The 13,385-nt window shown below is 35.1% G+C and overlaps 1 protein-coding gene across 1 annotated transcript in view; it reads right to left on the bottom strand.

Annotated features, from left to right (window-relative positions):
* ADAMTS6 (ADAM metallopeptidase with thrombospondin type 1 motif 6) overlaps nucleotides 1-13,385 on the bottom strand; it is a 274,203-nt gene that overhangs the window by 42,150 nt on the left and 218,668 nt on the right. The window contains exon 20 of the mRNA XM_055554447.1: nucleotides 440-569. Within this exon, the coding sequence (XP_055410422.1) occupies nucleotides 440-569 (130 nt within the window). The remainder of the gene's footprint in view (nucleotides 1-439; nucleotides 570-13,385) is intronic.

The following is a 13,385-nucleotide window of genomic DNA, read 5'->3' as shown; positions in this document are numbered from 1 at the left end:
AATTGCAAAATGAATCTAATTTCAGAGATGTTAAAATGCAAAAGATATGTGCTTTAGAATTAAGGAAATATGACAACTGCCAGCACTATGCCAGGATTAATCTACTAATTAATCTACTGATTAATCTACTGTCCGATTCAATGGACATGGGTTTGAGTGAACTCTGGGAGTTGGTGATGGACAGGGAAGCTGGCATGCTGCAATTCATGGGGTTGCAAAGAGTCGGACAGTAGATTAATCAGTAGATTAAACCCCTACTCTAAAGAGGTTACTTACTAAATTTTGTGAATAAATAGGAATAAAAATCCTACCCTCTGTGATGTTTTACTTGATTTTCTTAGCTTAATTTATGAATATCATATGAATGTATGTTTCCAGATAAGAATATCTAAAGTTTTTCTCTTTGCACTTGAAAATATTTCTCACTTCTCTTACTTACTCAGGTGGGCAGGGCTCAGTGTTGCAGGTTCTTTGATTTTCAGGTGGCTTACTATCAGGGTCACAGTAATTGTTCTGGACAATGGAGTTGTCATCCAACCTTTTACAGACCACCTCCTGTCTTTGGACACCTTGAGAAAAGGAGGACATCATTAATTGAAGAGTAGTTTACCTTCCAGTAAGTTAGGTATGCATAGCTTTCCTCTGTGGGGAATCAACCTCACTGGATCCATGCTGTCTTATCTGTTCCAGAATACTTGACTGCTTCTCTAAAAAGGAGAGAAGTCTTGGTCATTATATTGCAAATTTAGGCAAAATCACTGTTCTCATACTTAGAAACATAACTGTTTTCAAGTTCAGAAAAGAAACTATTGGTAATTTTAAACAATTGGTATATCCATATGTATATTCTTCTTCATGCTTTCCTTTAAAAAAAGAAACTTTATTTTCTCAAAATATCATCAGATAAAGTGTATGAATATACATTTCAATGCAAAACAATGGTTGTAGATCTATTTAAAAACAAAACATTAGGGACAAATTTACATTTTAATATTTTGTAGGACAAATCCAATCAATTTAGTCTTTGTTAGGAACACATAACATTCACACATTTCATTTTTATCCCTTCCATTTAAAAAAGGTTTATTTCTCTGAAAGTCCACAAAGTCTAGAATTTAAAGACAGCAGTGAGCCTCTTTGAACTGCAACCCATTAAGTAATCGGTTTGCTTTTGTAGAGTTGGCCTTGTTGATCACACCATCATCAAACAGATATATACAGATTCCATCAAATATTAACTTACAGAATACTTTTCATCCTTAAATATTGGTCTATATAACTTGTTTGCCACAGCTAAAAATATTCTCATAAAAGTTGTAAAATTCTAAATATGTTCATTATTTTTGGCAAAGATATCCACCACAACTTGCTCACATTTCACAAAATACAAGGACACACACAAACACACTCTTATTTGTAAGCATGCCTGGAAATAGACTTTGTGCAGATTCATTTTCTCTTCAGTGGGGAAGAATCAAAAGAAGCAAAGATACAGTTTATCAAAGTCTCAGAGAAAAGTCAATCTACAAGACAATGCTAAATATTTCAGATCTTATGGGGGTAGTAGCTTACTCCCAGAACTAAAAATAAAAGCACAAACTAAGTTACCCCCGCTAACCACCCACCTCATTTCTATAACCAGGTAGGCTAAATTACCCAGAACCAGTTGTAAAAGCAGCATTAGCAGTATCCAGGAAACTACAGCTTCATACCAGGCTAAACCTAAATAAACTTTCAGTTTTTCTTTTTTTCTCAGTTGCTTCTACAGTGCTCTAAAGAAAAGAGTTTGACCCCAGATTAGAGAAATCAATGTGAAACAGGACCATTCGATGAAGCAAACTGTCACCTAAAGAGGTATGCACTAAACGCTTCCTCAAGCTCCCTTACACGCATGAGACCTCTGCAGATGGGGGTGCCACAGCTGTCAGGCTTTGCACACTTTTAACTAAGCCCTGTGAATTTGAAGATAGGAAATCTATTTCCCTGATAGGGAAAACCATTAAGTCCCATAGTCTCCATAATGGTGGTGAGCAGTTAAAGATGTATTTGATTACTTGCAGTGGTTCTCACTAATCATCTTCAACAAGTTTCTTGGTTTTCCTAAATTTAGAGCTTTAAAGCACAGCCAAACAACTTACTGGCAAAATGTCTCAGAGTATGTGTTGTATTCATTCCTTCCCAACCCATTGAAGAGGCCAAACATCTCAGTTTATGCAACAACAGTTTGGAATTTTTTTACTATTAAACTTAAGATTTTTGAGGGAAGAATGATTCACAGTAGGCATATCTTTGACCCATTCACAGATGTTCCACAATATTTACCAGATAGCTCCTCATTGTGTCATCCCAGTGGGCAGATAACTAAGTCCATGTGATTCACCTAGACAAAAATCTCTATTATTAGTCATCGGATTCAACTACCAAATGCCACAATGGCTCAGAATATATATCCGCCCGGCTTCAATACTTTGTTCCTATCAGGAAGAGCAGGGAATTGTTTTTATAGGTTAGCATGGTTATTTTTAAAAAGTCATTCAAATATGATTATACTTGAAGTGGGGAGACACAAAATACCCACTTACACGAAGGACTTACAACTTTAATTAATTTTTATAAATATGTTTAATAATTTAAAAAATACGATTATACTCGCAATAAGAAAGTTGTCATTCAATCTAGTACCTTGGGTGTTTTTCAGAAAAGCATAAGCTTTTAATTTTAATTTAATTTTATGTTTATTGAGGGAGGATAAACATTTTCAACACTACAAAATGGGACTGATATTGCTTGATATCAGTGGCAGAAATATCAATTCAGTTTCTACAGGTTAAGATAAAATTCTATTTCCTTAAAAAATCTTAGAAATGTTGTTTGGTTATAATGATATTAGTTTTTAAAAGTACCCTTAATTATAAAAGCAAGGCCTCTGCAATTTGAATCACAGATGAGATACTAGTTATTAGAGGTAAGATTTACACTTGATTTTAAGATAAATTCTATCCATGTATGATCTTGAAAAAATTCAGCTACATAACATTAATTGTTAAAAATTTGGAAAATACACAAAACCAGAAAGAGCAAAATAAAAATTATCCACAATCTCATATCTTTGCTTTGGATCTTTATTTTTAAGGCTATTTTATTCTTTGGTGGGATCCAGTAGTTAAAATTAATAGTACACAAACTAAAAATGCCAGCTAAACATGGTTAGTGGGTCATTCATTCTTTCACTCATCCATTCATTCAGTCAACAGAGAATAATTACTGAATACAAGGCACTGTACTTCTTTATGTGATACTGAGCTAAGTGTGAAGAATTACAAATTGACTTAATTTTCTCATATCTAATTTCTTAACAACTAGAATTTAGAATATTTAGGGGTGCATTTCAGTTTAATAATTTCAGAATGCTATTTTTTATGAAGCAAAAATTAAAGTTCTTGAATAAGCAGCTGAAATAACTGTTTTACAAAGATACATTTTCCTTGCATTCATCTTTTATTTTCTTCTAAAATGTCACATTAGACAGTGTGGTATTTCACAGTCAAGAACTGACTATACCAGTAATCTATTCCAAATCTTCCTAAAATGCTGAACTATCTTCCTTCAACAGCACAAATCTTCCAACTTATACCCCCCACACTTGGTAGGTTTACAGATTTTTTTTTCTATTTAAGTCAGTAGCAACCGAGTAACTCTCTAAGGCAATGCACTTAACTGAATGGATTTTTCAATACATACTTATGGATTAAGGAAAATGCAGCTTTTAGCGTTAGAAAATTTAAATCAACTGGAAATAATCTAAACTAAGTCAACAAGAGAAATGATTGAGTTTAGAATCTTTTTATATGATTAACCCTCTTGTACATAGCTTCTTTTAAAGTAATCTGTAAAACATTGCTAAGAAATTGATTTAAACCTTTTTGGGAATAATTACATCTGGTTACACAAAACTACTATGCTTTCAAATCTAAAGACGTATAGTTTATAACCCAAAACATAAAATATCTGTATGACCAGTCAGTATATGCCTAATCAAAAATAAAATTCTGGTGGTTTAGTGCCCATATCGTCTGGAGCTATTCAGATGTTCAGCAGAATTTAATTGGTCAGACTTAAAACTGCACTAATTATATTTTATTCTTAAACACCTGAAGTTACAGGCATGCAAATTCTATACCTAATTCTGTTTTTAAATGCAATTCCTCTTCCTTGTAAAAACAAAAAAACTTTGCTGCTTTCATATTACTAAATTTAAGTACAAAGATATCACTACCAATATGCATTTACTCTAAACTCTCTAAAATGAGTGTATCTTGTTTAGAGTCTTTTAATTTGTTTATCATTTTGATTAGTAGTAGTAGTAGTAGTGTTAGTTGCTCAGTCGTGTCCAACTCTGCAATTCCATAGATTGTAGCCCTCCAGGCTCCTCTGTTCATTCTCCAGGCAAGAATACTGGAGTGGATTGCCATTCCCTTCACCAGAGGATCTTCCTGACCCAGGAATCAAACCTGGGTGTCCTGCGTTGAAGGAAGGTTCTTTACCATTTGAGCTACAGAACAGCAAACATGCTTCTTAACACAGAAACATAACCTTTATTTTTAGCTTGGAAGCTTAAATTTGACAGATCTTTTATTTCATTTCTGCCAATAGTTAAAGGTTACAGATGATCTACTTGCCTATCAAAAGTTATGTTGTCCAATAGGAGGAAGGAGTACACAGCTTGAATCACTGCTCAAGGTACACATGAAGAAATGGCATTTAGTATTTTGAAATAGCATATACCACAGGAAAATGAGCAAGAAGTCCTGGATGGAATCCTTCATCTTCTGTGCTTATTCTAGGAAATGGTGATGGTTCAAGAATACAGGGTCTTTTGCTCAGCAGTTGCAGTCATAGGGCCAACCCTGAGTGAAGACTTTAGAGAACTTTCCTCCTTTTCATTTCTTGCATCCTTTTCAGTCCCTCTTCTATTCCTCTTATAAGCTGCTCAGAGTTCTCATGTCCCATCTCTCTTTCAGATAATTAAATCACTTTATACATACATGTGTAAAAATATTTAGCAATTTATTGCTTTTCTCAGGGCATTGTTTTCAAATGCCATAATCAACAAACTAAGATCTGGCATCCAGTCCCATTACTTCAAGGCAAATAGATAGGGAAACAATGGCAATAGTGGCAGACTTTATTTTCTTGGGCTCCAAAATCACTGTAGATGGTGAGGCAGCCATAAAATTAAAAGACGCTTGCTCCTTGAAAGAAAAGCTATGACCAACCTAGACAGCATATTAAAAAGCAAGAGACATTACTTTGCCGACAAAGATCTGTCTAGTCAAAGCTATGGTTTTTTCAGTAGTCACGTATGGATGTGAGAGTTGGACCATAAAGAAAGCTGAGCGCCAAAGAATTGATATTTTTGAACTGTGGTGTTGGAGAAGACTCTTGAGAGTCCCTTGGACTGCAAGATCAAACCAGTCAATCCTAAAGGAAATCAATCCCTAATATTCATTGGAAGGACTGATGATGAAGCTGAAGCTCCAATCCTTTGGCTACCTGATGCAAAGAACTGACTCATTGGAAAGACCCTGATGACGGGAAAGATTGAAGGCAGGGGAAATGGGATGACAGAGGATGAGATGGTTGGATGGCATCGCCGACTCGATGGACATGAGTTTGAGCAAGCTCTGGGAGTTGGTAATGGACAGGGAAGCCTGGTGTGCTGCAGTACATGGGGTTGCAAAGAGTCAGACACGACTGAGATACTGAACTGAACTGAACAGGGCAATTCATCATTTTGGCATCAAATTACCACTTGAATTTCACTTAAAAGAATGACATTTATTAAACTAAGAAGGATGGAAGAGACGTTAAGGGCAAGAGAAAGATATTTTAGGTCTTCTCAAATCTACTCATAAGAACCAGCATTTCAGTTCTAGACCATTCAATTGGTAAGTGTGTAGTCTATAACTACATGTGAGTATAAGAGAAAAAGTGCAACTTTAGGATTGATGGGCTAATCAACACTTAGATAATTTAATCTAGTGGCAAAGCACATCGTATTTACCCAAGAAATAGTTTTTCTGAAGAAGAGGGGGGAGGTTAGTAAGTCAGAGCTTATAGTAAAAATGTGGTTGGTGGCTAAGGCAACAATTTGCTTAACCACAGCATCCAAAGTAGCTAGCAACCAAGACAACACTATATAACCACAGTATACAGAACATATGGCCAACAATATTAATTTAATCTAAATCTTTAGTGCAGATAGCATCCAGAGAGCAACAAGTGCCAGGAAAAAAAAAATGTCTCTCTGCTCTGCCTTTCACAGCTGGAATCTGGCTGCTGTGCTGTGATTATTGGCCAGACATAAGCATTTGTAGGGCAGAGCAAAGCCCATCTGCCTTGGATCTAACAGCTGGCATCAGGGTACCAATCAGCTCCACCCAATTGTTTCCTTCTTCTGAAAAGCCTCGTGCTAGTTTTTTATCTTCCAAAGGTTTCCTTTCTCTCTCTTTCCAGTGTCTTCCCTTCTATCTTGAGGAAAATTAAACATCCTAAGACAGCAGGATTAAGAAAAGGAAAATGAGGCTCTAAAAATATTTATTTTTCTAGAGCAACTGTGTTTAGTGATGGTTAGATAAGGTGGAGCATACAAATACTGTGTTTATTGGAAATCATATTATCCTTAGAGGGAATTCCTACTACTCATTACAAATTAACAGTAATCTCTTCCATGGAAAGAATCTAACTTAACTCATTGAATTCCTACTAAGTCTAAGTCATGGATATTCTATAAGGGGGAAAATGAGTGAGACAGATTTGACTTCAATGAGATTACGTTAATAAGGAAGGGAGAGGATAAGGCAATTACCATTATATTATGGAAACTACCTTATCTAATAAGATCATGCCTTTTCAGACCTAATATTGTTAATTTTATAGTCCTCTCATTTTGTTAAGCTGCTGTCTGATTCCTTTTTCTTTGATATTCGTGGATCTTAAGAATTCTCATAGCCAAATGTCTATGTGGTTATCTCCTTTCACTTTATCTTTTTATGATATTTTTTTCTCAGTCCAATTTCTGCCATGTTTAGTTACCACCTTTTTTTGAGTTCTAGCAGTGTAGGTAAACGGTCTAAGGCAAGTTTTTATTCTCCTTTGTATAATGAGATTAAAAAAATTAAATGATTTCTAATGTTTCTTTCAGATCCAAAATTCTATGAAAGTTGGCTTTTCTTTTTTTCCCCCACAATTCAATTTTCCATTTTTCCCCCTTCTATGTCTGCTTTTCCCCTGTATTCTACAGAATATAAGTCTGGAGAACAGCATTTGATAGATTCCATTTGGTTTTGAGTTGTTTAAATGTCTCAGTTCTTAGCAGTGTGAGGTATGTATCAAAGGAGTCAGACATGTCAAGAGGCAGAACCCTAGAAATAAAAGACTTTATGAGAGGCAAGTTTCCTAATATAAAGAATTAACGCATATTATACTAAAAAGGTATTTCCATGAACTTTAGTAGGAGTTTATTGTTTTGGGTATTTCATTAAAAATCTTAGAGGAATGATGCTAGAGTATAAGATGATTTTGAGCTTCTTTTACTTATTTACCAAATAAAAAAGCTTTTCTTTAATTATATGTAAAATCCTTTTCTTGGAACCAAAGAGCAAATATTTCAGATTTAAATTATAACAAGGACACAATCATAAACAAGCTGTACGTTTTTAAAATAAAGTCTTAATTTTGTTTACATAAAAAAATGGGAGTAGTAATATCATAAAATCCTATAAAATTGTGATAATGCTTATCATTATAAGAAGCTTTATTTTTTTCCCAAAAGTATTTTATTCATAATACCTTGTAAACATGCATAATGTTATGACGGTCAAAAATGAGATTCGGGACAAAATTTCTGTGAAGTGAAACATGACCCGTGATACATAGATCATTAATACAACAGGAATGCACTCAAACATTGCTTTCAGCCCTACCCAAGTTTTTCAGTGAGTAAATATATATGCAGGCCCTATTTATGTTAAGGAAGAACACAATCTCTAAAGCAAGAGAAACAAAATGAAAGAGGAAGGAAAACAGCATTAGGAGGAATATTTTAGGTTAGCAGAGACTTCTTTCCCTCAGTTATAAATCTTAACATTAGAGAAAACGCAAGCCACAGTATGCAAGGGTAAACAGTAAAAAATGTCAGATTCTAAAACTAAACTTGCATATGCAAGATTTTTTACAAGAAGTTAGAAAGCTTAAATTATATTGAAAATACAGAGTAGAATTCAAAGAATTTTTTAGAATGTATATTCCATAGAAGAAGCCATATAAGGAAAATGATAAATAGAAATAGAGAAATAAAAGAAAAAACATACTGGCTTTCAGAACTGTGAATCAGCCAAGAGTATGAGTTTACCTAGTGGAATACTCTTGTGAAGGGCATGTTACATGAGAACTGAGCTAAGTGCAGTCGATGGCAACATTTGTTGCTCATTTGCTCAGTGATGTACAGCTCTTTGCGACCCCATGGACTGCATGTAGTACACCAGGCTTCCCTGTCCATCACCAACTCCTGGAGCTTGCTGAAACTCATGTCCATCGAGTTGGTGATGCCATCTAAAAATCTTGTTCTCTGTCGTCCCCTTCTCCTTCTGCTTCAGTCTTTCCCAGCATCAGGGTCTTTTCCAATGAGTCAGCTCTTCGCATCAGCTGACCTAAGTATTGGAACTTCAGCCTCAGCATCAGTCCCTCCAGTGAACATTCAGGATTGATTTCCTTTAGGGTTGACTGGTTTGATCTCCTTGCAGTCCAAGGGACTCTCAAGAGTCTTCTCCAACACCACAATTCAAAAGCATTGATTCTTCAGTGCTCAGCCTTCTTTACGGTCCAACTCTCACATCCATACATGACTAACGGAAAAACCATAGCTTTGACTAGACAGACTTTTGTCGGCAAAGTGATGTCTCTGCTTTTTAATATGCTGTCTAGGCTTGTCATAGCTTTTCTTCCACGGAGCAAGCATCTTTGAATTTCATGGCTGCAGTCATCATCTACAGTTATTTTGGAGCCCAAGAAAATAAAGTCTGTCACTATTTCCATTGTTTCCCCATCTATTTGCCATGAAGTGATGAGGCTGAATGCCATGATCTTCATTTTTTGAACTCTGAGTTTTAAGCCAGCTTTTTCACTCTCCTCTACATAGCATAGGCTTTTAGGAGCTGTGATGTTCACAAGTGCCCTGCTATGAGCCTGGTACAACTAACCCCATATGTTAAAGTGTACACTTCCTTCTCAACATTGAAAGTTAATTGAAAGAAGGGGATGATGAGAAAGAGTGACTAGGGTAATGCCACAGTCAGTACAATGACAGACTATTGTCTAGTCTAACAAATATTTTAGTTTTCAAAGAGCAAAGCGAAAATTAGGGAATAACGAACAAAGCTCATGCAAATCTTTAATTCCTTGTAAACTCAAGTCACTTTTTACAAAGGCCTTGTGTCATTAAAAGTATCACAGTGATGTGCTTTATGTCTAAGTTTGGTATATAAAGGAACCAAATGTAAGAGGACCCTCGTAGTTTCAAACAGTACACAATACAACCTTAAACAGAAAATATCTTTTATAGGGGATTTTTCCTAAAAACTAATTATATAACTATATTTCTTCAAAGGGAAAGAAATGACAATGACTAATATGCTTTTAATTATTCAAACTAAAATTTCCATCTCTTATCTTTTACTTAACTCTGAAAGTAACTTATGAATGGTAATTTCTAAAGCAAAGGGAAGAAAACAATTATTGACTTATTAATGTCTTTCACACTTCATTCCAGTCAAGTCTATCTTGAAACTCGAAAAATAATTGAATTTTGTTCTCCTCTGTTTCATTTTAGGACCCCATCCACTTTGAGTTTGTTTCCAAGTTACAGTGTATGTGTCATTTATAAGCTGCAATACAAGTGTTAGTCATTATTATCTTTGCTGCTGCTGCTACTGCTGCTAAGTTGCTTTAGTCGTGTCTGACTCTGTGCGACCCCATAGACACCAGCCCACCAGGCTCTGCTGTCCCTGGGGTTCTCCAGGTAAGAACTCTGGTGTGGGTTGCCATTTCCTTCTCCAATTATTTACTAGGTCTATAAAAGTCAAGTTTCAAAACCCTTGTTTGCATGAAGCATATTGTTAGTTCACTAATAATGTCAAATGAACATTATTAGTGATGTTAAATATCTTAGGCATATTTAACATCACTAACAGAATCAGCAAAGAAATTAAAAGGACATCTGTGAATATATAAAGCATTTGCCTCTGTTTTATCTAGTCCTTTGAGAGCTGGTCTCTTTCAGCCAGATATTATACTGGCATAAGGATTGCATTATATTTTTCTAATAATTACTTTTCAAAATTGTTATTTTAGAATGGATTTATTTTATTTCTAAGTGCACAATTATGGTTGTGTTGCATTATTCTTGAAAACAATAAAATACATAACATTAAGTGCTTCTATAGAAACAACGTAGAAATATCTAACTTTCTAAAGGGACCAGGTAATCTGTATGAAAGATTCACTAAAGCAATCTGAAAAGTCTATTATTAGTAAATAGAATAGTGTATATTATTACATAACTTGTTAGGTAGTAAATTGCAAAGAAGAATTTGCTACTGGGGCTCTTTTAAATATATAGTTTTTTTTTTTTCTTTTCCCTTTCGTCCTTTCTTTTCTTTTGTTTTAATCACTTGAAACTGAACTAACAGAAACAGAGGAAGGAAACATGTTCAAGCAGGGCACATCAGAAGAAATAATATAGATATGAAGGAGAAATTTACATACTATTCAAAATCTCTAGGTTCTTAATGAAAGTGCATACGAATCTCCATTTTTATACTGAACATCACTAAGACCCTGAATAAGGAGTTTTTCACATTTTTTCTTCTTATGAAATAAAATTCACCATCTACTGAAAGGAAGTGAGGTGACTAATTTTTGTTCAACTTTACTGATACTCATTTTAGTTTAAATCAAGAGGTCTCAAATTTTCTTGGTTCATAGCACCGTTAGTGTCCCAGTAATTTTTTCACAGCTCTGCCAGGAAGAAAAAAATAAGAGCTTCACTTATTAAATAGTTAGGTCCAAACAACTCAAAAGTAATAATTTGTGTAGTGTATGACCCATGTCATTGTGTTTGCATTGAAAATGTACAATATCAGTAGTGCCTCTGTGAGTGTGCTGTAGAGTCCTGGGGAACCACAGTGCGGTGTGAAAAATATGACCCTAAATCAGGAAATACAAACTAGTAACTGGAAACTATGTAAAGCATCTTAAAAATCTTAAAAAGTAGAAACCAGTTCCAATACATACAAGAATCTAGGTGAGCCAGGTAAAACCACAGAGTAAAATTAAAAAATCTGTCTTAGAAAGAGGAAAAACATAGAATTTCTTTTTAAAATTTATATGCTATTCACGCACACACACACACACACACACACACACACACATTAAGCTTAAGATGATATCCAGGGAGGAAAAAGAATAACAAGTAAAATAAGCATCTATATAAAATTTAGGCATCAAATATAAAATAAAATTAAACAGACTATGTAAATGTAAAAGAAAAACTGATAACATTTTAAATAGCCAAAGACAACTGATCAGAAACATTCCTTAAACACTCCATTGTATAAGAAAAATCTGTGCTCTTTGATCATCAAACAAAATCAAAATTGCCTCTAAACATAAATCTGTCTCCCTCTTCCAGTCCTCCATCTAAGCATAACTTTAGCTTATCTTTTTCTTTTTTTCCCCTGAGCTGCTAAGTAATGAATGGCTAGAAGAGAGAGATGCCTTTGTCAGCAGAAACCTGACCAAACTGGTATATAATTTTTGTACTTCAATACAAAGAGAAAGAAATTGAAAAGCCTAGAAAAAACAATTTGGAGAAAGTAATCAGAAGTGTCAATAGACACTGATTGCAGGACAAAGACTGTGTATTTAGAGTCTAAATGTAAAACTGCTGCTCCTGCTGCTGCTGCTGCTGCGGCTAAGTCGCTTCAGTTGTGTCTGACTCTGTGCGACCCCAAAGACGGCAGCCCACCAGGCTCCCCCGTCCCTGGGATTCTCCAGGCAAGAACACTGGAGTGGCTTGCCATTTCCTTCTCCAATGCATGAAAGTGAAAAGTGAAAGTGAAGTCGCTCAGTCGTTCCGACTCCTAACGACCCCATGGACTGCAGCCCATGAGGCTCCTCCATCCATGGGATTTTCCAGGCAAGAGTACTGGAGTGGAGTGCCATTGCCTTCTCTGAAATGTAAAACTAATACATTAAAATACATATGTATTACTGACCTTTCTTGGCACAACTAAAGCATCCTTAAGATTTCTTTTGTAACAGAACAGGTACAACAGTACAGCATCAACTCTGTTAATTGGTTTTGGAATGCTTTGCTTTAAAGTCTTTGTTAGTTTCTCAGTCCTGTCCGACTCTTTGTGACCCACGGACTATAGACCACTATGCTCCTCTGTCCATGGGATTTCCCAGGCAAGAATACTGGAGCAGGTTGTCATTTCCTCCTCCAGGGGGACTACCTGACCCAGGGATCGAACCGGGTCTCCCGCATTGCAAGCAGGGAAGCTTTAAAGTCTAAGGGTTGTATTAAATAAGAGGAGTACTTGGGGGGTGAGGTGTAAAGGGACTGGTTTGAATAGTGGGAAATGAGAGTACATCTAGAAAGATAGGGGAGGAAATTATCGTGAATACTGCTGCATTTTGCAAAAATTCATTCCCTAACAAAAACAACAATTTCCTAAAACAATTTAAAAGGCCTTCTCTGATTAGAACTTTTAGTCACAAAGAGAAAAAAAAGTTTGTTATCAGTTCTTCATAAATGTTAAAACAAGGGCCTCATATTCTGACTTGTGCGTCTAAATTAAAGTTGGTTGAGTATATATATATCACTTATTCATTTTATTTTTTTTATTTTTTATTTTATTTTTAAACTTTACATAATTGTATTAGTTTGGCCAAATATCACTTATTCATTTTAGCTCCCTAAGTACCACAGAAACTTGAAATGAGAAGAAAGGGTTTTGGAAAATCTATTTAGTATAATTTCACTTGATCTTAGTTAGCCAAAAGGCCAAAATAAGATATTTAACACAATTTCAGTCAGTTTTAAAAGCATTATTTAGAGGCTTATAAATGATTTATTAGGTAAAGAAGTAAGCATGTAAATAAACTACAATAAGCTTTCTAAAGAAAAGTCCAAGGACAATGACCACACTAAACAAAATTGCAAAATTAATTAGTATTCTACCACTCTTTTCATTCCCTTCTCTGATGCCTCTAGCTACTTTTCCACCCCAGATACTTATACCAAAAGCTCATTAACCTTTGCA

Source organism: Bubalus kerabau, chromosome 18, assembly GCF_029407905.1.
Source record: "Bubalus kerabau isolate K-KA32 ecotype Philippines breed swamp buffalo chromosome 18, PCC_UOA_SB_1v2, whole genome shotgun sequence".
NCBI classification, from domain to species: domain Eukaryota; kingdom Metazoa; phylum Chordata; class Mammalia; order Artiodactyla; family Bovidae; genus Bubalus; species Bubalus kerabau.
The sequence above is the reverse complement of the archived record's forward strand: the minus strand, read 5'-3'. Positions and strand labels throughout refer to the sequence as shown.